Raw genomic sequence first — 24334 nt, 5'->3', positions numbered from 1 at the left:
AGGAGGTTCACATCACTGGAATATGTTAAAAAAAAAGCTAAAAGCTATGCTGTGAAATGTGTTTCTGATAGTGAATCAGACGTGATGGAAAAATCAGAGCTTTCTATCGCAGAGGACTTGATTTAATAACCAATATTTCAGTTCTGTTGTATAAAGTATTGAAAGTGGACTGCACACCCAAACATGTCTCATTGAAGCACACAAAAGAGGCACTTTGGAGTGTTCTAAGCAGGTTTAGAGGAGGCCTGTGCAATATACAGCTCCATAGTCACTGACACCTTTAATAAGGATGGGTAAAAAAGGTCATGAAAGCTTGTCAAGAAAATTCTGTCACCAAAAAATCTTGGCTTTAATTAAAGTAAATTACAAAACCCCTTAAGATTTGTTTCAACAAAACCAATTTTTTTACTTCCAAAATATAATGCAATTTATATATATCTGTGTTTAGGAACTCTTAAGTGGTCATATATGACTTTCTGTTTTACTGGGGTATAAACATGAGGCAATACAGAAACCAAATTCTCTTAGTCATTCATCATGGGGAAGATTACAGAATACACCAGTGTAATTGAACAAAAGTGACCTTATTAATCAGGCAATGACCACAAAAATAGCCACATGTTTAAAATATATCCACTGAGATAATTAAGAGGTTTATAACAACCAGAGCTGTAGTGTGTTCGTCTGGAAGAGGAAACAACTTTATTCTGCCCCCAAGCAAAGAAGGAAAAATGGCCACAGAGGTAAACATTTCTCCAAGGATCACAGTTGGAGATGTGCAAAAGTGGTAGCATTATGGGGTCACCAAGTCTCCAGAACTACAATTAGATGCCACTTCCATGTCAACAATCTATTCAGAAGGAAGCCTTTTTTTCACATAAACCACAAATGTTAGAGCCTGGGATTTGCAAGATGCTACTGGAACTTTGACTGCAACCAGGTTCTCTGGTCAGAAGAGATCAAATTAGAGCTTTCTGGCTCCCACTGTTAAGTATGGGGGAGGATCTGTGATGTTTTAGGGCTGCTTTTCCTCCAAAGGCCCTGGGAACCTTGTTAGGATATATGGCATCATGGAGTCAATGAAGTATCTGGAGATTTTAAATGAAAATCTGGTGCATCTGCCAAAAAAGCAAAAACTGGGTCATGGTTGGATCTTCCAGCAGGACAATGATCCAAAACATATGTCTAAATCCACGTAAAGTTCAGTGACCACAGAATCAAGCCTTTGACATGACCATCCCAGTCCCCTGACCTAATCCTAAACCCTAATGAAAACCTGTGGGGTGAGCTGAAGAAGAGAGTCCAAAAGAGAGTAACTAGGACTCTGGAGGACCTGGAGGGCTCTGTATCGAGATGTGGTCTCATATTCCTGAGATCTCCAATCTGATCAGGCATTATTGGAGAAGACTCGTTGTTATGTTGGCAGATGGAGGTTAAAAATAGTCAAAGCAGGGGTGCCAATAGATGTGAAATGTAGTTTTGTGGGACTAAGTTCACGTACAGTTAATGTTTAGATTTTGTCTCATATGTTTTCAGTGTGAGACTGAGCTTTTGCTTTATTGTGCAGTCATAATCTACAATGTGGCTCATTGAATGAAAGCAGTTTCTGGTAGAGTCACAAGCCCACAAGCAAATGAGTTTATGCATTTGTAAATAAAACTCATACCTTGTGTATGACTAGGGATGTTAGATTTGTGTGTACAGTGTACTGTATGCATGAATTTTTGATTGAAGGTTATGTATACAGCCAAACTGGCAGTGATATTTCTTTATATTTTAATGTACTCAAACTGCAAATGACCCCATAAAAAGCGAACCCTTCTCTAAAACATAACTGACAAACTGACAAACAAGCTCTCCTCAGGCTCCTATTGTAGTCTCTGCTCTATGTCAACAGACAAACCCACATTTAGTGGCTTTTCAGCTCATCCAACTACAAACTTTTATGTGCCCATATATAATCACTCAGTGTATCTCCAGTTTACAACGTTTCCGACCCCAAAGAACAGAATTTTATGTAGATACTAAAATCAGTACCATGTAGTAGTAGTCGTAGTAATAATAATAATAATAATAATAATAATGACAGTCATATTTAATCCAATCTAGATATTAATGTTCCTCCTGCACTATATCAATGCAAACTGTTTCCAAACATGGGCAGAAGGCCTTAAAATATAAAGCAGAAACACAACGTGCTGAGGCTGTTCTAAGTCTGCACTGCTCAGCTCCCAGTCAAGACATAACTGAGATTCCTCTGAAGTCTGAAAGTACCATATGCACGCTTTGGAGAGGCTGAAAGAGAAGAGCTCAAGTTGGACTTGGCTCTGTGGCGTGACGGAGCTCAGGAGGAGTGTGTTTAGCTGTGGACTCATTTGTCTCTGGTTTTTGAGGTTTGTGGTGTGTGACCGTGGCCAGAGAGGAAGGGACACATGGCCACTGAGGGACTCTCATTAGAGGCAATGAAGAAAGAGAGGAAAGAGTTCTAATGTTACACAGACACAATAGCAGCCTCTATTAGGAGAGCACAGGACACAACCCCATAACCTTCAGCTATCCCAGAGGAGGGGGAAAAGACGGGAAAACTCAATTCAGATATATGAAAAGGCAACAGGCCAAAAGTAAGGAAGTAACAGTAACTTTGTAAAAATAATGATTTTTTTCAAGAGATAACAGACAGTGATATGTTCATTAACATAGAACAAAAAGGGTTAGATGGTGTGAATTTAACTTTAGCTGGGCCTGGTTACAGGTTGAGGGAGCCAGCTAGGAAGCAGATGTCTCATAGACATTGCTATAGTGTGGATGAAAACCACCAACTTGCCTACTTCATTGTAGAAAAGCCCTAACATTAACATTAGTTAACATGTTTAACATTAGTTTCTATGACAGCATAGCAAGGATGAAAGTGAAGTTGGCTTCCTATTCGATAGCTTCTAATTTATATTTTCAGTTCCACCTTAAACGGTGCAGAGAAGCTTGAATGTGAAGAAGTTTTCTGCACCTGGATTAAGAAGACAACTTCAGCCTTGTTTTCTTTACTAAGGCCAGCTACCAGTACTCACTAGCTTGTTAAATAGACTACAGGAGAGCAAGATATTGCTGTGTTTACATGTATAAAAAACATCTTTACATGAAAAAAACACCGATCTTTCTGTGCCTTTTCGTATGGCCAATGATGGCGTGCAGCCATGTAAACGCTGCCATGGTGATGAAAGCCACCAAAAAATCTGTAATGATCAAAAGAAACTTTTATTAGTTTCTGTTTTTTATATAAGGCAAAAAAGGCACAACAATGTAAGAAAACAGCACTTTTTCCCATGACGACTTTACATTTTGTGATATTTTCATATGATATTTTGATTGATTACATTTTTTTTAACAGTTAAAAACAGTTAAAATCTCATTTGGATACCAAATGAGAGAGCCTTCGCCCACTCAAGACCGCCTGTTGCTATGCCTCTGGTTTGACTTACTGTCTGCAGCAGGGGTCACTAATCTTATCCCCAAAGTCCTGGTGTGGCTGCAGGCTTTCACTGCAATAAAGCAGAAGCAGAAGACTCTACCTGATTATCTGCTGTTCTAAGTCTTCAAACAACTGATTAGTATATGAGGTGTTCTTCTGCATGATTGGAATGAAAACCTGCGGCCACACTGAACCTTTGTGGAGAAGACTGATGACCCCTGGGCAATGGCAATAGCGACCAACTGATTCTTCATTAGTTGTGCTCCTGGTGATTATCCCTGCAGCCTCCTCCATGCTGAAGGCTACTATACTAATTCCAAGTCACTTTTTGCAAGTCAGACGGTAGTTTGCTCTGAAGAAGAACTCATTCAACTGACGAACACATTGATGTGGTTTATGTGAGAGGTAATCAAAATATGGAGGTTGTGAAATGGCTGTTAAAGTTTATTAGCTTTTAGTTTTTAGTTTATTAGCTGCAGTTTTGGCCTATTTTCCAGGTGGTTTTGAACACAAATTAAGCAGAAATAAAATGGGGGTAACTGTACATGTTTAAAATTACTTTACATTACCATTTATTATACACCAATCAGGCATAACACTATGACCACCTCCTTTTTTCTATGCTCATTGTCCATTTTATCAGCTCCACTTACTACATTAGGTGCACTGTGTAGTTCTACAATTACAGACTGTAGTCCATCTGTTTCTCTGCATACTTTGTTAGCCCCCATTTACCCTGTTCTTCAGTGGTCAGGACCCCCATAGACCCTCACAGAGTAGGTACTATTTTCAGCACTGCAGTAACACTACTGTGTTGGTGGTGTGTTAGTGTGTGTTGTGCTGGTACGAGTGGATCAGACACAGCAGTGCTGCTGGAGTTTTTAAACACTGTCCACTCACTGTCCACTCTATTAGACGCTCCTACCTTGTAAGTCCACCTTCTAGATGTAAAGTCAGAGACAATAGCTCATCTGCTGCTGCACAGTTTGTGTTGGTCATCCTCTAGTCCTTCATCAGTGGTCACAGGACACGGCCCACAGGATGCTGTTGGCTGGATATTTTTGGATGGTGGACTACTCTCAGTCCAGCAGCGACACTGAGGTGTTTAAAAACTCCAGTAGCACTGCTGTGTCTGATCCACTCAGACCAGCGCAACACACACTAACACACCACCACCATGTCAGTGTTACTGCAGTGCTGAGAATGATCCACCACCCAAATAGTACCTGCTCTGTGAGGATCCATGGGGGTCCTGACCACTGAAGAACAGTGTAAAAGGGGGCTAACAAAGTACACAGAGAAACAGATGGACTACAGTCTGTTATTGTAGAACTACACGGTGCACCTGTATAGTAAGTGGAGCTGATAAAATGGACAATGGGCGTAGAAACAAGGAGGTGGTCATAATATTATGCCTGATCGGTGTATTTGCACAGTGTAATTTGATTGCTTTACACCAGAAAGCACCACATGATCACACATGAATTTGACTTTAAAGTCAAATGATGAAGTTGGGTACATTAAAATGTGTACATTATATTTGGCCTGCAGTGTCCATGAATCTGAAAGCGACTACACCACACACCACTGAAAACTGACAGCCACAGAACCTTCCCTCGACACTGAGGCTACAGGAAGAGTTTAACTATGAAATCTACCTAAACTCTTTCCTCACCCTGCTGGAGCACAGAGGGATTAGCTTCCAGGCAGCACAGCACACTTCAGACTCATCACTCTTCACCTCATCACACAACACATCATATCCCCTCTGAATGTCTGCTGTTTTTCCATCTGCCTGAACCACATATGTTTAACCCTTAGAAGTCACAGTTATCAATGGCAATAAAGCAAGACATAAACTGGTATTCATTTTATCTCACTCCTAACTCAGTGATTCATTATGTAAGTTACTATGTATTTACTACACAATTACATAATTCCATTTGAAGTGTAGTTAAATAGTTTAGTTAAATGGCTACAATAACGTTAGACTTCTCAGGCATAATCCAACGACGTATCCAAGCAGCTCAGTGACTCTTCGGTCTCAACGTTTGCTTACATGCTGCTCAACAGAGTGATTTACTAAACAAAGGGTGTGTCAGGGTCAAGCTGTTCAGAGTTAGCATTGAGAGGAAGGGGAGCCATACATCAGCCAACAACATGCTGGTTTATTTTTCTATCCGCTGACCCGCAGTGTGTATGACTCCTCCAACAACAAACAGAGCTGCCAGACTGAGGTGTGAGAACAAGGTCTGGAAGTGCTTGTGTTATGTCTGTGTGTGTGTGTGTGTGTGTGTGTATCCATATTTTAAAAAACCAAAAACACATTCCAGTGTTTGTATGAGTGCGAGTGTGGGTTTGTGTGAAAGTTAATTGAATCCTGACACTGATGTTATTCGTGTTACGTGATATTCTGTTCTTGGCAAATCTGAATCTCTTGGAAAAAATATTTGTTATAAAGCGAAAGGTCTGGTTCTAAGATCTGATAGGCTGAGCTGTGTTTGAAGTCGTTGCAAAATACTGAATATATACAAACATACAACTGCACACACGAGATGAATCCTGTATTAATGCGGCAGGTTATTAAACCCATTGTGCTGTTAATGGGATAAGCTTTGACTGTTATGTTGCTTGGAAACAAACTATTTTGTTTATGGTGTTTATTATAAATAAACATATAAATAATACATTTAATTATTTAGTAAACACTGGTTTGTTTTATCTTCTGTACCTTGCTACCTTTCATAAACGTAAAAATCATCTGAGGCTGTGCTTTACAGTGATTTCCCTGCTGAAATAACAACATGGCCAGCTTAAGCTGGTTGAGCTGGTACACCAGCTTTGCTGGCTGATGTCTTGAGTTGAGTTTGATGGCTTAGCTGATGACCAGATTGACAGTCTGACAGAAGTTGGTCTAACAGTTAAACCTGCTTAACTAGTTGATAAGCACAGAGTATCATTTTGCCTTTCCAGCCACATTTCCAGCCAGTTAACCACCATGGCCATCTTAGACTAGCAAGAATCAAGCTAATGACCATCAAAGACCAGCATAGACTAGTCTGAAACCTGCTACCAATGAAAAGGTGGTCCATGGTATGCTGTCACTGGCTTCATGTCATGCCCAACAACAACTGTGGTAAAATCACTGTAATGCACAGCCTGTTGTGGCTTAATGATTTTGTGAGTTTATTCTTATCTGGGACCTGAATTTTACACACTAATCCTTAGTGACCCCAAGCACAACTGTCAAACCTCAACTAAACCCCCTACATGATTCAGGTAATTACAAGGCAATGTATATTACAAATCCTCTTTACAGGAGAACTTTCCGTCATGTTTGAATGTGTTTCCTGTCGGTCTGTGATGTTTCCCCCCTTGTGATTTGCAAAGTCGAAGTCAGCGGATTAGAAATTAGAATCCAAACTCAGCTACTGAAGGACAAGAACGTGCCTGTTAGATGCAGCCAGCATTTCCTGAATAATTCAGGGGAACCTGAGTAATTATGCCTTATTTCAGGGTAACGTCATGTTGAAGGAAAGCACCGCGACACCCTGTAAGCCACGGAACATCCCAATAAATCAGCTTCCTCTCCTGCTATCAAACTGTCTCTGACTCCCTTAAGGGCAGATCTGCTTTTTTCTCTGCATTAACAGAGCAAATCATTATCTCTTTCCATTCAGAGAAAAAGAACAAAACTATGCACAGTGCTATAAATAAAAAGCCCAAACTATAAAAGTTGAGGCCTAAACAGAAAACAAGCTGCAGGACTCTGTTTTCTAGAGATCAAGAGAATAGAGTTCATGTTCTTTCAATAACAGTCCATTTATAGGCCCCTTGTCCCTGTGAAAGCACTGGGAATAAGATATACCATTCCCTCAGTGAAGAAAGTGGCAGAAGGGGAAAGTCTCAGAGCTTTCATTCATATTTACAGCTGTGTCTCCAAACATATGCCCTCTGCAGCTCAGACGGAAAAATATCAGAGGGGTTTGGCAGCCAGACTTTGTTCATGGAAAAACTCGAGAAGGAGACGGATGGAGAGGGGCACTGGGAGAGGAGGAGGAGTGAAGGAATAGCAGAGGCTTGCTCAGTGGGAGAGACTGGGGTTACTATGAGGCCTCCATATGTAAGAGAGTCTGGATTACAGTCAGCATTTACGTGTTACATACTCACATGGAAATAGATTCTAGTGTTACAGAGATACTACAGCAGAAACTCAGATTCAGGTATTTTCCCCTCACAAAAAATGTTGCTGATCAGTGAAGGCATGGTTTTGAGAGCTAGCAGAAAATCAAGCTCCACTCTTGCTTCAGATAAAAAAAAAATCCAGAAGTGTTTCTGTCCATCAACTCAGTCTCTTGATATGAAAGGATGAGTAGCTGTCATTAAGCTGCTACTGAGAAAAGGAAAAAGACAAAAAAGGAAATTTGCACTAGAACACTGAAACTAGACATCCGAGATATGGAGTAAGGTTTTATGAACTGATAATTCTACATTTCTTATTGAGATTGCTTGGATTGTAAAATGCAGAAAATGCAACCAACTTCTAAGACTGAACTTTGAAGGTGTGGAAAACATCCCTGGACACACTAAATACTGAAAGATAATACATTACATTCAGTTGTTGAGATTTCTATGAAATTTTATGTTAAATAAATGTCTTCTGCCTTTTTCCTGACACTGAAAAAAGAATAACTTGAACTTCCAAGCTCGTTTGTCCGAAGGGTGGTTTCTGACTTATACACAGTACAGTACGTTAGCCTCATAGCTCTAGTGGAAACACAAAAAAGCAAATTTTGGACACCCAACATGTCTTGGCTCATCATATAGGTTAAGCTACAGTCCATATGCTTATAATCTATAGAGGCAAAGGCATGCTAACAGTTAGCAAGTTCTCTCTGACATCACATACTGAACAAATTACACATGACGTGGAAAACTCAGTGGCTGGACAAAAGATTCACAATAAGGGAAAAATACATAAGAGTAGTGGCTTCTTTTTTCTGTTTCTCACAGATGTCCAAACAGTGAAAACAGTGGGGTCATTCATTAGTGAACAGTCCAACCAGACAAGGTTACCACTATCCAAACCCCTCTCTCCACCTCTCTCCCATAGCTCTAATATATACCCTAAAAAGGCCATATTTCACATGAAGGCCTCAGCAGTAAATCATTTAAACAATGGAATTGGAACATATGACCAGCACTCAAAGCAGCAGGCAGGAATAAAAAATGAAGAACAGGGAGCAATGGACCTTAATCTGGTCTTGCCTAGCAATAACATTTCTGTGCTGACCAGTATGGAACCAAATAGCACATTCTGTATAATCATTATGGTTGAAACATATCTATTTAGTGATTATAATGCTGCTCATCAGATATAAATGTTTTTCTTGTAGTTTTGCTATAACATATTAAATAGAAAGCTGTTTAGATCTTGCTATTTTTCTTTGTAAAACAGAAGGAACAATGGACAAAAGCTCTACCGTGGGAATAAAGCCAATCCCCACTCATTTTATTCCCTTGCTGTGATGTCAGTGCTCAAAGCTTTCAGGCGTTCAAACCATCTGAGTATTGAAGCTAAATATACCCAAAGTACTAGCAAACAGCTGTTTTTCATTGCTTTACTGAAAATACATAGAAAACCTCCAAAGAAGCTGTGCCCAAACTTTTTCCATCATCCACAGGCTGGTATTGCAAACAACAGCAATGCTAAACAGACTAATGCCCCTTATCTGATAGTGAATATCAGCATTCTGCTTAAATAAACAAGACTAGACTGTCTACCAATAGATCTGCTGATGTAATGGGATTGTAGAAGTGTGGGTGAAGGGTAGGGGGGTAGCGTCAGATGGACGAGCGAGGGTCCATGGTGACCCGCCCTGCTCACCCCATGACTTGGAAAGCAGTTAGACGAGGGGCCGGACTCAGTGAGGCAGGTCGAGTTTCACACAGCATCTCCACCACAGACCGTACCAGGGCAAAGGGGACGTCCCCAGTGAGTCATATTAAGGCTCCAATCCTCAGTCAATCAACACTTAGTTAAAGGGATCTATAACAAGACAGAGACTGAGCTTTTGCCTGTGGCTGTATGAGTGCATGTGTGTCTGAATTTGACGACATTTGCATCATTTGCAGTGTGTAAATATCTGTATTGTCTCTGAAATAGTGATGTTTCAGGAAAAGGAAAAAATGTAATTTTAGATCATTTCTATATTGCTCCATTCATCATGAAATTTTAACACATAGTTAAGGGCAGCTGGAATTTTCAAGTTCTGTAATTAAACACAAACCATGACAAAAATGGCCGTTTTGTTCCAACAGCGACGATACATTTATGTAATTTGCCATAAAAAAATGCTCTGAAAAAAAGGTGAATCAAATGCTGGTAAATGGCATTCGATCTTTATCTAACACAAAGTTAGCTGCCTGAGAACTTAGTGTCGAGCAACAAAAGTCTGGAAACAATACTAAGTACATATTGCAACTTCGCTGTCACTTGAGTAAACGCTACACTGCAGCTACCAGGCAGCCAGGGCTGGCAGTTTGAGCAATGTTATATAATAGTTATATGTGGCTGCCTGGGCCGGCTGCTTTGGTGATGTCACACTGCAGCTGGACCGATGATGTTTGGCTGCATGAGCGATGCTTTACGCAGCTACGAAGCTGCTTGGGGACGCTATCCCTTCCTGGCTAAGGACTTTTCTATAGGAAACAAGCCGTCTCTGTATGACTGCAGTGCTTCACTTTAGTTTTGCGGCCCGCTAGGCAAAGAGGGACCTCCCCCGCTTTTAAGACTTTTTCCAGGCCAGCTAAGTTTCTCTTTACCATGGTCTGGGAAGTTTTCCCCTCGCCAGCTGGGAAACTATGCTTGTATATTGTGGTTTGCTTTATTTTTTGTTGATTATATATTTTGTCACTTCAGTAAATTGTCCTTGGGTTTGAGAAAGGCGCCATATAAATTAAACTTATCAATTTATTATTATTATTATAAGTACACCCCACCATCAACAGGTGAAATGTCAGCTGTGCATAAACATTGACAAATTGTAAGGCTATTTTCACCCTTTAGACAAATGAATTGGTGTTATTATACAAAAAGGAACCTTAAAGGAAAGAAAAAAACCCAGAGGACCCTGGACCTCCAGTAAATACGGCAGTTTTTATGAGTCTCATAAATCAAAATGCCAACTCAACACGCCTTTCAAACAAACGCTAGCTTATTTTAATGACTATCTAATTAAATTCAGGCCAAGAAATGACAACATCATCTGAAATATCAAAATATTAAAGAACAGACACAGAGCTTTAGAGCTGGGAAATGGAATTTTGTGTTGTTTAATGACAGCGATGACCAGAAGTGGACTGAAGGCTCTGCTAAATCCCTGCTGAAACCGTGACCTTCCCGAGTCTCTAGCTCTGACTTGAGTAGCTTTCAGAAGTGTAATGGAAGTCGTTACTTAAAAGCAGGGCAGAGGGCTCCATTAGGATGTGCACTTTCAGACTGCGCCAAGGTTTCTGGGATGTTTCCAGCGCCTGTGCCGTCCACGTCCAGCCTTGAAGAAGCAAGGTGGTCTGGACTTCGTTAAGATCCATATTGGCTCTACTATTCAGCTGGAGGAAAGAGGAGAGGGTGACGAGAAAAAAACAAAAAAAAACAGAGGGTCTCCTTTCCCTCCAGTTCGTTTTTTTTCTCTGTACTGAGAGAAAAGGCTCCCTCTCAAGCCAGTCTGAGGAAAGTTAAACAGTCTTGACAAGGCAGCGACGGTAATATTAATCTTTTCAAGCGGTCAGAAAACGGGATGCTATAAACAATGTGGTAGAGACGAGGGGCCGTGTGCTTTTCAAGAGCCTGGTACTAAAGAAGTCCCCACCGTCATACTTCACTAGGAACCAGCAGCACGGCTACAATGTATACATTAAGCTGTCTCTTCAGAGTAAAATCTCAGCCTAGAAATCATGTCTGTTTACATTGAATGGATGATATTTTGATAAGGCAAACTTATGGTTTTCCTTCCCGGCTCTTCCCTCATATTATTAATTTGCTCCACTTTCACATGAATGGAGCTCATTCTTGACGAGGCTCATGATGGTAGACTGAGATATGGTTGAGACAAAGCTTTGATAATTAAAGGCCTGTGACACAAAAGCTCTGTGAAAACTACAGCGGCATAATCAAAATGAAAAGAAGAGAACATGGTAGACTTGCTAGAACTGCTCTGTAGGCAATACATTTTCACAATTTTCCCCTCAACCTGAATGTAGTTGGAGAAAATATAAAGTTTGCCGAAAGTGTCCTTTGGAGTGATGCCACTGAAGGAACGCCTTTGGTTCCCTAAAGAGCCTTAAAGAGGATGGTTCTTCAAAGGAATATTTCAGCATTTTTCAACCTAATCTCTCTCTGCTACATCTGTACATATCCATTATCACAGACAATAAATTAGACTCGTTTGCCAAAAGTTTGTAGACACCTGCTCATCCAAAGTTTCTTCTGAAATCAAGGGTATTAATAGGGAGTTTCTACCTTTGCTGCAGTAACAGTCTCTACTCATCTGGGAAGGCTTTACTCAAGATGTTGGAACACTGCTGTGAGGATCTGATTGCAGTCAATCATAAGAGCACCAGTGAGGTCAGGCACTGATGTTGGATGATTAGTTCTGGATCACAAATGCCAAATCATCCAAAAGCTATTGGATGGAGCTCCATCACTCCAGAGTACACAGTTCTACTGCTCCACAGCCCAATGCTAGAGGACTTTATTCCCCTCTAGCCAACGTTTGGCATTAAGCATGGCAACCTTAGACTCGTGTGTCCCATTCTATGGGCAAATGTACTGCAAAGGTCCTAACTCCTGTGGTCAACCTGTTTCTCCTGATTTTACTCTCCTAAGGGTGAAAGGCGGTAGACTTAACCCTAGATAAGCAGAGGAGCTAATTCTGGAAAAGTCAGTCAGTTGATTTCTACAAGGAGGCTTAACAACACTAACATTAGTACAATGGAGAGACAGATTACTACACAAGACGGATTGTATGAGTGACATTTGGGCTGGAACAACGGTGGCCATTGTTCAGCTTCTGGAAGCTCAGTCCCTTCCTCATCCACGGTGTTCAATTACCTTCGCACCAGGTGGTCCCCATAAGGCGATGTAAAAAGCTAAAGGCAGCATGAGAAAAAAATCCATATTGCATTTATTAAAAGACTATGAATAAAGTTCTTTAACGCGTGTTGTCATAAGGCTCAGCAGAGAGCAGCTGAGAAGTGAGGGTTCACCAAGAGGCCGAGTGCACAGACCGCCTTTACGCTGCAGTCTAGAACTAACTTCCCCTTTCAAATCTCCACCTGCCAGGATGACCAGAGAAAAAACAAAGCTGATCCAAGATCAGAGGCGCAGACTCTTTTTGCCACTAAAGAGAACCTCTGTAGTTGTGCTTTAGGAACTCAGTTAGGAAAGGACGTCTTGTTCATACCTTGAAGAGTTTACGTACAGGATGTACGTAACTAACTGAAATCAATGCAGAATGACAGTTCTATGACAAAAATACAGTAGACTGTCTAGTGTAGACAGAGCTACACCATAATATCATCACAATGACAGTAACATGATGTAAGTTTGACCTTCTAAGGGTAATAATATTCATTTGTCCTGCTAATCAAAAGAAAATCATTCCTTCTTTTCATTTTTTTTCATGAAGTAAGAAGAAAAAATACCTGCAAAAGTTTGTTAACATAAAACAACTATTTGCTACTTTTTTGAGTATTACTTTATACTTGCCAAATGTATTACTGTACTTTGCAGCACTCAGCTTCATGTTCACCAAAGTGTCTTCCTTGGTAAGAAGAGCAGGATTTGTCTAATTATTTAACATCTTCCTTTTTAACCTATTGATAAAAGCACATATAGAACTTAGTTTGGCCTAAAGGTGGTTTAAACACCTCAAAGATTTGAGTTCTGATATCATAAGTTTATGCTTATTCCCAAAGCGCTTTTGCCTGTGGTTCCTTCAACGAAGAAAAATATCAAGATCTACACAGCTTTCTGCTTAATATGTGAAAACTATTCAACCCTTTCAGATCCAAGGCATACTCCATCCTAGACTTATCATTCAGAAACTACAGTACTGTGCGGAAGTCAGATACCACCATTTATTTACTTAATTTCTAATCAAAACAACATCAAGTAGGAGTTATTCACTTTTCATGAGATATTCCTGATGAGATTAAATATAAAATAATCCACTTCCATAAAAAGGGGAATGTTCAAAAAAATCAATAAAAGATTTAGAGAAATTGAGACTCTTAAGGACCGGGCACGCCTGATAGACCACCAAAACTGTCACCATCAGATAAACAGTTCTTAAGCTTTCAACTTTGAGAGATAAGAGAAAATCAAGCTCCACTCTTGCTCCAAAATCAGCAGATACTTCTGTCTATCCTTCCACTGTGAGAAAACAACCCAACACTATGAGTCTGAAAGGATGTGTAGCTGTTACTGAGAAAAGAAAATGGAATCAAAGAAATCAAAAAATCAAAAAGCTGCTGGTGTTCTTAGAACAATGGACTGACCACCCTAGAGTCCAGACCTCAAAATCACTGAATGTGTTTGGGGTTACCATGAGAAGCAGAAAACACAACCAACTCCTAAGACTGAACAATTTAATCACAGTACTAGTTTGTCCACATTGTGCAGCCACAACAGAGAAAAAAAGAAGGACAATGTAAGCGATCAAAATGTAGTGTCAGTGAAAAAGATGGACACTTTGTCCTGAAGGGAAATGAAAGCAGATGTGTTAGTCCAACACAAAAATCATCACTGTGTACACTGCAATCCTGTCCTCTTCTCCTCTTACAAGCATGTCTCTCTCCCACTCTCTATTTAGTCTCAGCTTCATCTCACTTTTTGTCTTTCTCTCTCCTCCAGCCCTCTCTCGTCCTCTAGAAGGGCTGCATGATGTGGACAAAATACTAGCATTGAGATTGCAATTGTAATGCACAATGCATATAAAAAATATTTCAACCGGTCATTCCACTGGAGGAATGGAAAGAGGCTCAAATGGAAAGAGGCTCAAAAGCAATTGTCAACCATTAATATCACCTGGTTAAAGGTTCCAGTATGTCGACCTAAATGTTACTTTTGTTAGATTACAAGAATACTTTAATTTGTTAGAGGGCTCTTTTGCACATTACATCATTCCGTCATACTGATATTGTAAATGGCAAATTGTACAGCCCTCTACTATTCCTTCAGCTAGCACGGCCCCTGTTTACTCTCTCACTCTCTCTCTCTCAGGTGAAGCTTCATCCAGTCCACTGTGTACACACTGTTTCAGTCGGCCTGAGGCCAGGGAACAGAATCATTAGTGTCCCCTGCCACAAATCCCAGCAGGGACGCTCCCTCCTCTCTCCTCATACCAGCTAACTCTTGCCCTGCTGAGATTGACGTTTTGACACGTCCCTGAAAAAAAAACATGTGAAGGGGGAGGAGAAAAAGGAAAAAAAAAAAGGACAGGGAGCTGACTGAGCCCTTTCCCTCCTGATGAGGTCTGGCAGGACAGTGCTCTTTGATGATGACACTAATGATAACCAACAGACCAAAGTGAGCCTCAAAGGAAGCCCTGTGTGCACCTTAATGAACAGGACGTAATGACGGCAGTTAGCCTGAGCGCACTGCCCTCTCGTCTGATTGAAGTTTAAGGGTACAGAAGCGGGTTTTGTTGGCTTTAATCAATATTAATGTGAGCTGGAAAGTGGCCAGGCATGTCACGATGTCTTGGGTTCACTAATCAGATGCCCATCTCATACTTCTGAGAGTTGTGGAGGCTCTAGTTAGTGACAGAATTCATGTTCATCTCTGACAAGATGGGTATGCACGCAATAAAAAGGGGTAAATCACTTATACTGTATTATTTGATCAGTACTTAATATGCCTGTGAATTACAATAATTACAGGGGGAATGGGTCCATGATGTACCCTAAAATGTTTCTGCCAACATATTGCTATCACTGCCAAAGAGCCAAGGCAGGCATTATTGAGTTTGGCATGGAGATGGGGAACAGTGGGAAAAACAGGAATGAGTGAACTGTGCTTAGATTTACAGTGTGTCTAATCGCTCCAGTACGCCAACCACCATCTTCTCCCTCACTCCCTCACTCCCTCATACACACTCACTTTTCTTCAACAAGGCTTTTCATTCTGACAGCTGTGTCTCTGAAATAATGGCTGGCATATTTGGCCATATTAAACAATATCACCATAGCTTTGCTAGAAAACGAACTGATTTAGCATGTTAGCTAACAGAATGAGGGAGAACGGTAGAACTCTTCAAATTCTCATGTGCCTACAGTAACACTGAATAATACTGACCCAGAGTTTAAATGCATGTGACACTCTGTAGGCCTTTAACGAGTGAAGTAAAGATAAGTAAAACATCCACTAAAGCCGTTCAATTCCAGAAATTCTGATAGACTCTGATTCAGTTCACCTGCTCGAGACCTTTTACAATTCCCGCAAAATTACTTGGCTCATGCGTGAACAGAAGTCTTGATTACAGACAGTGAAGCTGAATGTTTCTGCAATGCTTTTGTTTCTACAGAGATTTCAGGTTTCTCAAGTGGAAAAAATTCTTTATACATGATTCAGAACTTGTGTGGAAGCAAACCTTCGGACTCTTCATTCTCAAATGCCTGGAATCTCTTTTTGGGATCAACTCCCAGCCCACACGCTAAACCTAACATCAAACATACACTAGCAGTGAGGAGAGCAGACATTATTTTGGCCAAATTCTAGGAAAAGAAGCACTCTTTTGTCTTAAATAAGCTTCCTTAAAGGTTCTGCAAATAAACAGTGTCTGTTTGCAATGTAGCTCCAGTTTTAAACTAAAGCAGCAAAATATGGACATCAAACATGGTCATGCTGGTTGACCATCAAACCAGCATCCAAAACATAACATATGCTGGTTATGCTGGTCTATGTCGTTTTTTGGTTATGCTGGTCTATGTCGTTTTTTTTCTAGCAGGGATGTTGTGGCTGATCGACTACATCTAGGAAAGTTGTCTGCATTTGATTTCTCTAAAAGCCTTTCCTTTAGGCTCATTCCCTTTTAAGCCCTTTATTTGTTTACAATCAACCAACCCCTCTCCTTCCCACCACAATTAAAACCTACTAGAATTGTTGCTAGCTAAATTTCTTCACCTTAGATTACATGCCTTATGCAAAAACTCACACTGGTCAAAAAGTAAGGGTTAAGTTAAAATGTCTTGGAGAGATGCATGTGGAGTTGTCTACTGAAATAAGATACAGAATATAACCTGTGAGACCAGACAACCAAATATGGAAAGGAAAATCTGGCGATGATGCTAGAATGAAAACATGTACTTCAGTGGCATAATACAAAACCACAGAAGGGGGTTATACACATTCCTTTTGTTGTCCCACATCATAACCATGCTTAAGATATATGTGAACAGCTTTGTGCTCTGCTCGATGGCTGTTGATGGGGCAATTAAATCATCAGTTTCTTAAGGACTGTTTTCTTTTTCCCTTCTGCACCACTATAGTTAATGGTCAGTAATGAAGAAGCTTGGACGTGGTACAAGGCAAAGTGCAAAAAAAAAAAAAAATGGACTCACGGTGAAGGCCTTCCAGGCTGGGGTGTTGGCAGGGGATCTAGAGAAGAAAGAAGAGGATTTTTTTTTTTTTAAAGCAGGTCAGGAACAAATCACTCACAGAGCCTCTGAACACATGCTGCCAATGTGGACCACTGGCACAGCAGAGTGGAGAATAACTACACTGACCTCATTTCACAGAGCTCCAAAATATGGCTCTGGATCTCACTGTAAACTTTTCATGAGGTTTCATTGCTGACAGTTTATGACAATGTTCTGGCAAGACTGCAGGAATGGTGTTATGTTTACTGACAGTAAGGTGGTATGAATGATGCATTACCAATGATGCATTACATCATGTATGCAATGAAGAGGGTCAAATCAACAACAGAAGAGGACATTCACAAATCAGCTATGAAGGATTTAAGCATTGAGTTCCAAAAGGTTTTGAATTTACTTAAATGTGTACATCAGATCCATATGAATAAAATATATTACATCAACATACTTATTGTATCTCAGTTTACTTACTTTTGGCAATAATATCATGAACGTAATATTATTCACTATATTCATGCGGAACAGATGTACACATGAATCACATAAACTCAAAGGACTATTTCTTTTTCACTGTGGACATAGATATTTAGGTAGGAGCATAATACAAGTGACACAAAATGGTCATGAATTATCACCACTATTAAAGTAGCAATGCTAGAATTAGCTGAGTATTCCAGTTTTACCAGTTTAAGCAGATTGCTTAAGAAATGTATCCTGGTAGTATTCTTAAATTGGTGACTAAAGCTGTGTTCTACCTATTGTGTGTGCTCCAGATCAGTTTAACCACTATGGAGCCTTACTTGCATATCCTACTCAGCCTCCTGATGGTCTTGGTGCCTGCACAGACTCTAACTAGAACTATTCAATCTTAGAAAATGTCCACTTGCCTCCCACTATAATGAGTTCATTTTTATAAACAGTGGTCACAGGTTTCCGTGGATTTAACTCTCACTTTCCTTGTGATGTGCTTCTAACAGTAGTCACTGGTTTTCATAGATCTATTTCTCATTAGTTAGTCTGATAAACTTAGTCCTCAGTTGTCACTGGTTAATCTAAATACTTCAGTCCAATGACAATAACTCATTCTTTTCTTTATTCCATATTAACTATATGTCAGTTGTCAGTTTCATCCTTTATCCATATTGCTCTTTTTAGGTTGTTGTTTTGTTGACCTGAGGAGGACGGGTTCCCCTTTTGAGTCTTGGTTGCTCTCAAGGTTTCTTCCTCTTCCCTTTAGGGACTGTTTTTGACTTGTTCATTTGGGGCTTGGACCCAGATTTCTGTAAAGCCGCATGGGGGACCACGCTAGTTTTAAAAACGTTGCTATATAAATAAATATGGAATTGAACTGAATATTGCAGATGGCCACAGCTATCAAGAATGTGTCCACTGTATTCTGATTGGTTGTCTGCACATCCATGTGTATGCATGCCTGTGCAGCGGGTTTTATCTGTCAGATGGGACAGTTACTCGCTCTGCAAGCGATGCTGAGTCTTTTGAAGTGAGCTATAGTAGCTGTATTGAAAAACATTTTTGAAGTTCATAGTATCAGGCTGTGCCGTGCGCACGTCCCAGGGTAGAACGTGAGGTGCAGTCTAGCAGCCTTGCTGCAGAACAGGAGGTGTTGGCCAGGAGGCAGGGCTCAAGACTCGCATGCCGTCCACCACTCCCTTACAGTTCTCCTTCTCTCCCTGCCATCCTTGCGGGGTTTCATCCTTGCTCAGGGTTTGGGCCCTGCCTTCCTGCCAGCTCTTGTGGCTGTCATCGGGGCCCGGGGGACGGGCGCACAGCAGACACGTCTTTAAAAGTTTCATCAAAGAGCATTCAGAAGCTAGTAATCTCTTTGTGTTTGCTGGCACAAGCCACTTTGTTTTCTGAAGATGTGTTTTTGCTGTAGCCCGTCTCTGGTTGGTTATTTAGCCAGTCAGAGGCCCTTTCCTGTCAAAGCAAGTGGTTCTTCGCTACCTTAAGTGACAAAATACATTAGACTCTCTGATGGTAGTCAGAAGTCTGGCTTGTGTTACAGTCCCAGGTCCAAGCCTCCAGTGTACCAGCTGTAGTCTCACTAGTAGATTTTACAACAGCATATACAGTAAATGTTCTTCATTCAAATTTTCTGCAAAATATCATGAGAATATTAAACCCAGTATCAAGAATTAAACCGTGTCCTGAGTGTATCATTACAACCCTGCTGATTATAAGGACTTTGTTCTTTTACTACCTAACACTTACCGAACTTCACAAAGAGTATTCCCGTAGTAGACACAGTGCCGTAGCTGTTGGTGGCAACACACTGAAAGTAGCCGGTGTCGGTGGTGTCCAGGTTGCGAATACGTAGCCGTGAGCCATATGCTGTCTGTTTATAAGAGACACGTCGTGCTTCTGTCGCCACTGGAGCATCATTCTTCAGCCAGCGTACCGTGGGCGGGGGGTTTCCTGAAACATAGCAGTGTAACTCAGCCGTCTGGCCCAAGTTGGTGGTGATGTTGTTCATGGGAGCATCCAGTCTGAGGAAGTGGTCTGAAAAGAAAAGAGAAGGAGATGGGTGAGTGAGAGGGAATCGTGTGGAAGAACTGGGAATCAGTTCGGTGGCACATATAATTTTGGTGAATAATAATTTTAGAGCATCTCTGGGGATAACACAAAAAGTCTCATCTCATATAAATCTCACAAAATATCTCATGGCATTGCAGAGGTCTTTGAAAATGCACTGCAATTATCAGACACGTTCTAATTCTCGAAAAACTATTTTACCTTGGGGGAATAATCCTTGGCCATAAATTTACATCAAATTATTTTGCTCTCTGTGTGTGTGTCTGTTCAGGGGGCATACAATCGCTCCCATGTATAACAAATCACTGCTAACTGCCAGTTAGGAATCCTTTACAAGACATTTTGTGGTTTCTGCTGTGGTAGTAAATCATTACTTTGTCTCACCAGGCATGGGCTTCGCCAATAAGGATGGCAGAAACTCTAATGTCATATCTGGAAACTTCTAACTCCAAAAAACTCGTCTTGCCAGGCCTGGGCTGGCTTTGATTGAAGCCCAGTACAAATATGACAACCCCCAATACTCCTTTAATAGTAGGGAAAGTATAATAGGCTTGGGATAGACTCAGTAAGTCTGACCCACAATCAGTCTGGGCAAGGACAAGAGAGGACCTGATGAAGTAACACAGACGGTGGGACCCTCACACAAGCAGCATTTCGATACCATCATAAGAAAGCCTCGTATCTCAGGAATTGTAGCTTTATAGAAGGAAGATTTTTCTTAACTTTGCTTCCATAATTTAACTTAAAAACTCCAATTGTCATGAAATGTTCACACCATGTAAAGCACAGCTGTTACTGTGAAAACCTAAAGCAGCTGAACTGTGAGGTTTCCTTATGACAGTAACTATATAATGCTGCTTTACTCTACATGTAAATCACGTGTATGTGTTTGTGAGGGTGAGGAGAAACAGTATAGGCACTGTCCCAGAAAAAAAAAAGTTGTTCCATAGTCTAATTCTGAACTCTGTGGGGATTCCTGAGACTTCCCGCAGTCATGTGACCTTTTTTGGCAGCCATGCTCAGACAGGCTCTTGCTGCTGGGGTTTCCTGTCTTCTGTGTGGTGCTGGCATCACATCCAACTTCAAGACATTTTATTCCTCTCTCAGCACGAGATTTGAAAGCTACACCCTCAGTGGAATATCATATTCAGATTTTATAATCTTGTCTCTTATTGCGTTCTAGGAGTTCTAGAGTGTCACCATGATGTATCTATCATGTATTGTACACAACACCCAATACAATATACATATATTTCATGATATGGCAACTGCATCACAATGCTTGATGCTCGTACTGTATCTCCACCATGGCAGCAAATGTGATAGTTACTGTCATTCATAGGCTATAAGTAGGCGCTTCATCTACACTGACTCAGAAAGCAGTTGGTATCATTACACTGAAAAATAAAGTAAACAAAGTAAAGTCTTTAGTTGTGAACCTTATTAAAGTCATAGTTAAGCACTGTACATAAGTAAAGTATTATAAAACTGTCTGTTGTTTCTAGCAAAGGCACTGCATGCTTGAAAGCAATACTTGCTATCCAAACTGCAGGCTTATAACCTTCTGGATGTGATCATTCAAGGCTCTTCTGCCAGTTTACATTAACAGCACCATTTATTACGCATTGCACTTTTGTTACTTCCACCAGATTGATGAGCACAAACAGATTTTTTGTTTTGTCTTTTTCCCAGGAGGAAATTTCATGCTGTCTTAATCTAGATTCCAGGACAGGCAGCTAGCGAGTCTCATACAGCCAGAGAAGGTCTCATAATGAGAATGTCTGAACAACCATAAAATATTTGGGGCTAAATGTGGGAATGTAGACTTACTAGTGTGGGAACAAACTAAGTGTGAACATAACCTCTTGCAAGGGGAAAACACTTATATTAGCTTGTGATAGTGTTTCACTAGTTTGTTTGCTTGTGTTATCAATTTTACTCTGGACAACAAAAGAGCACAGACCAGAGGAATTTTTTGGTGGGTTTTATAGGGAGCGTACCCTGTGGTAGTGGTGGATTTTGCCTCAATCCAATACCAAAAGTTAGCAATTTGTCCCCAAATGTCTATTCCTGTTACAAGATCATGTCTGGCCCCATGCGACTAGAAGTAAGTCAGTCAAGGGTAAGTCTGAGTCAAGCTTCAAGTCAGTCAACATGAGACTCAATTGTGACCACTTGATGAGACTGAAGTTTGAGCCACTAACCCGAGTGCCCATATCAGGTTCACAATACTGGTACACAGCTGTGAAAAACAATTATAATTCAATAATTAATCATAGTATCGGCACAGCTCTACTGTATTCTGCATGAACACATTAATGTCAACCTCTGTAAATAACTGTACTGCCTGTGTAACAACATTTTCTTTGAGTCTCTTTTTTTAGCAGAGCTTCATTTTCAGAGGCATCCTCTCAGAAGGAGGGCAGACTCTGGAACAATGTCAGGAATGTGACTTTGACGAGGAAATTAATAAAAGCATATTGAGTGGGAGCCCTTTAGGGTTAGAGGCCCCGGGGCCCACAGCTGTGTGGGGACACACGCAATATTACTCTCTCTGTGGAGGGGACCAGATTCCTCTCACTAGTTTTCCCTTATAAGCTAAACATGAGTTAAACTACACCAGGCAGGATTATTCGCCCAAGCATTCCTACTGTTACAGGGCATCCGCTGGTCTGTTTGAGAAGACTTCACAGATTATATTAACATATAGATGCCACTGTGAGAGTAGATCAGATGGCTCGGAGGGAGGTTCGGTCATTCAAAACTATGCCAGAGTAAAACTACTGTTACTTCAAATAAACACTGACCAAAGTAGCAACTAGACTAGTTACTACTCCTGCTAAAATCAACATGACTAAAAAGAAATTACAGAGGCAAAAGTGCCAAGTTACTTTCACCCAACATTACAGAATCGCAGCGTAACTCAATACAGCATCTATGGATGTCCAAAGTCTTTTACTGCAGTGTAAACAATCATGCTTGAAAGGGAGAGATGAGAAAAATAGCCCAGCAGTGCACAGATAATGCTATAATTAATATTCAGTGCGCTATTTTGAACGTGCTATAATTAAGATATATTGTGCTACAGAGAACATGCCATAAATAATAATTAGTGTGGTTTAGAGAACATGCTATAACTGTTATTCTGTAAGGCTGGGTAATATGGTCAAAAATACATATCTTCATATGCTTCAACATTTTGCCAACGAACAACGTACATATCGCTGTTGTCAGAAGAAAACCTTGTATCTCCGTTTTTGACATAATTTGAAAATGCCTGTTACCCTTTACATTGTATGTAAATTTCATGATGAATGGACCAAATGAAATGGCCCCAAAATGACTTGGAAAAAACTCCACTGACTTATATTAAAAGTAAAGTAGGTTTTTTCTTCTCTTGTAAAGTTATCATTTTGGAGATACAAGGTTTTCTTCCGACAACATATATATATATATATATATATATATATCTCAAGTGGTTTTTCAATCAGAAGAACCATAATGCCTACCACAGTGTCCACATACAATCATTCGTCTATGTCTGTGGTTCTCAGCCTAGGAGTCATGAGATATTACGTGGTAGGCATGCAGGGACGCAGGACGTAGGTGTGTTCAGGGGCTGTAGCACCCCAGGATTTCAAGGATAATTAAATGGCAAGCTAAAAACAATAACAGATAAATAATAAAAGAGCCTAACTCCTAAATATTTTGAGCACAGAAAAGACCCATGTGTGCTTTCTGTAGGGTGGAGTTTGTATTATGTTCATTGTAATTATGCCCCACTAGATGTGTGCATGTAGTTTGAATAAAGTTCGTCCAGCAAGAAAGAGGAAGGTCAGCAACACCTTCTCATGTCCCTGGAGTCTTGTGGTGGTCACTGAGAAAAAGGACCCAAATTGTAGATTTTTTTGTCTGGCAGGTGAGTGAAACACACACACACTGAGTTATAGAAAAAACTTCTCTAACGGGCGCAGTTGAACAGCAGCAGCAGTTAAAATTAATTTTTGACCAATGCAACCTATTCAATATTATTGTTTTTCTCTCAACTGTCACTCAACCGCATAAAATGCACACTATTCACAATATTGCCTAATTTTGTATCTCCAAATAAATTACTGTAAATATACTGCAACTATTCAATACACCACCCAGCCCCAATACTATGCAAGCTATATAAAATACTGTAATTCATATTTGGCATGCTATATAGAACATGATATAATTAATATTTAGAGTGGGATACAGTTGTTCTCAAAACTGTGCAACCAGTTTTTTAGGTAGCTCCACTTCATCGCACAAACCCAACTGGTCTGAGATATACTGCATGGATATACCCCTTCATCTCATATGCCTCCTTTTTCTCCTCACTCCTGATCCAGATGTGTCTGGTCTGGGGGTGACCAAAGGAAGGGATTCTTTCCTTCCCAGGAGGATCTCTCCTCTATCCCTCCATCTTAATCTCCTCTGTCCAAACATCAGCTCTCTTACAACAATATACAAAAGCTGCTGTCCAGAATAATGGATATTAGCACTGAAGTTCAGACACGCATCTGAGTCACTGCCCCAACCGTTTAGAGACACACTTCCAGCGCCCACTAATACAGTCAGAATGTGATGACTTCTCCTGACTGCTTACCAGAAGAGTGACTCATACAA

General features: G+C 40.5%; 1 protein-coding gene across 1 annotated transcript in view; it reads right to left on the bottom strand.

Moving 5' to 3' along the window:
* ror1 (receptor tyrosine kinase-like orphan receptor 1) overlaps positions 1-24334 on the bottom strand; it is a 148173-nt gene that overhangs the window by 13198 nt on the left and 110641 nt on the right. The window contains exons 3-4 of the mRNA XM_036570227.1: positions 19358-19645; positions 17090-17126 (exon numbers count right to left, since the gene is read on the bottom strand). Coding sequence (XP_036426120.1) covers positions 17090-17126; positions 19358-19645 — 325 coding nt within the window. The remainder of the gene's footprint in view (positions 1-17089; positions 17127-19357; positions 19646-24334) is intronic.

This window comes from Colossoma macropomum, unplaced genomic scaffold (assembly GCF_904425465.1).
Source record: "Colossoma macropomum unplaced genomic scaffold, Colossoma_macropomum, whole genome shotgun sequence".
NCBI lineage: Eukaryota > Metazoa > Chordata > Actinopteri > Characiformes > Serrasalmidae > Colossoma > Colossoma macropomum.
This window is presented reverse-complemented; position numbering and strand designations above follow the sequence as displayed.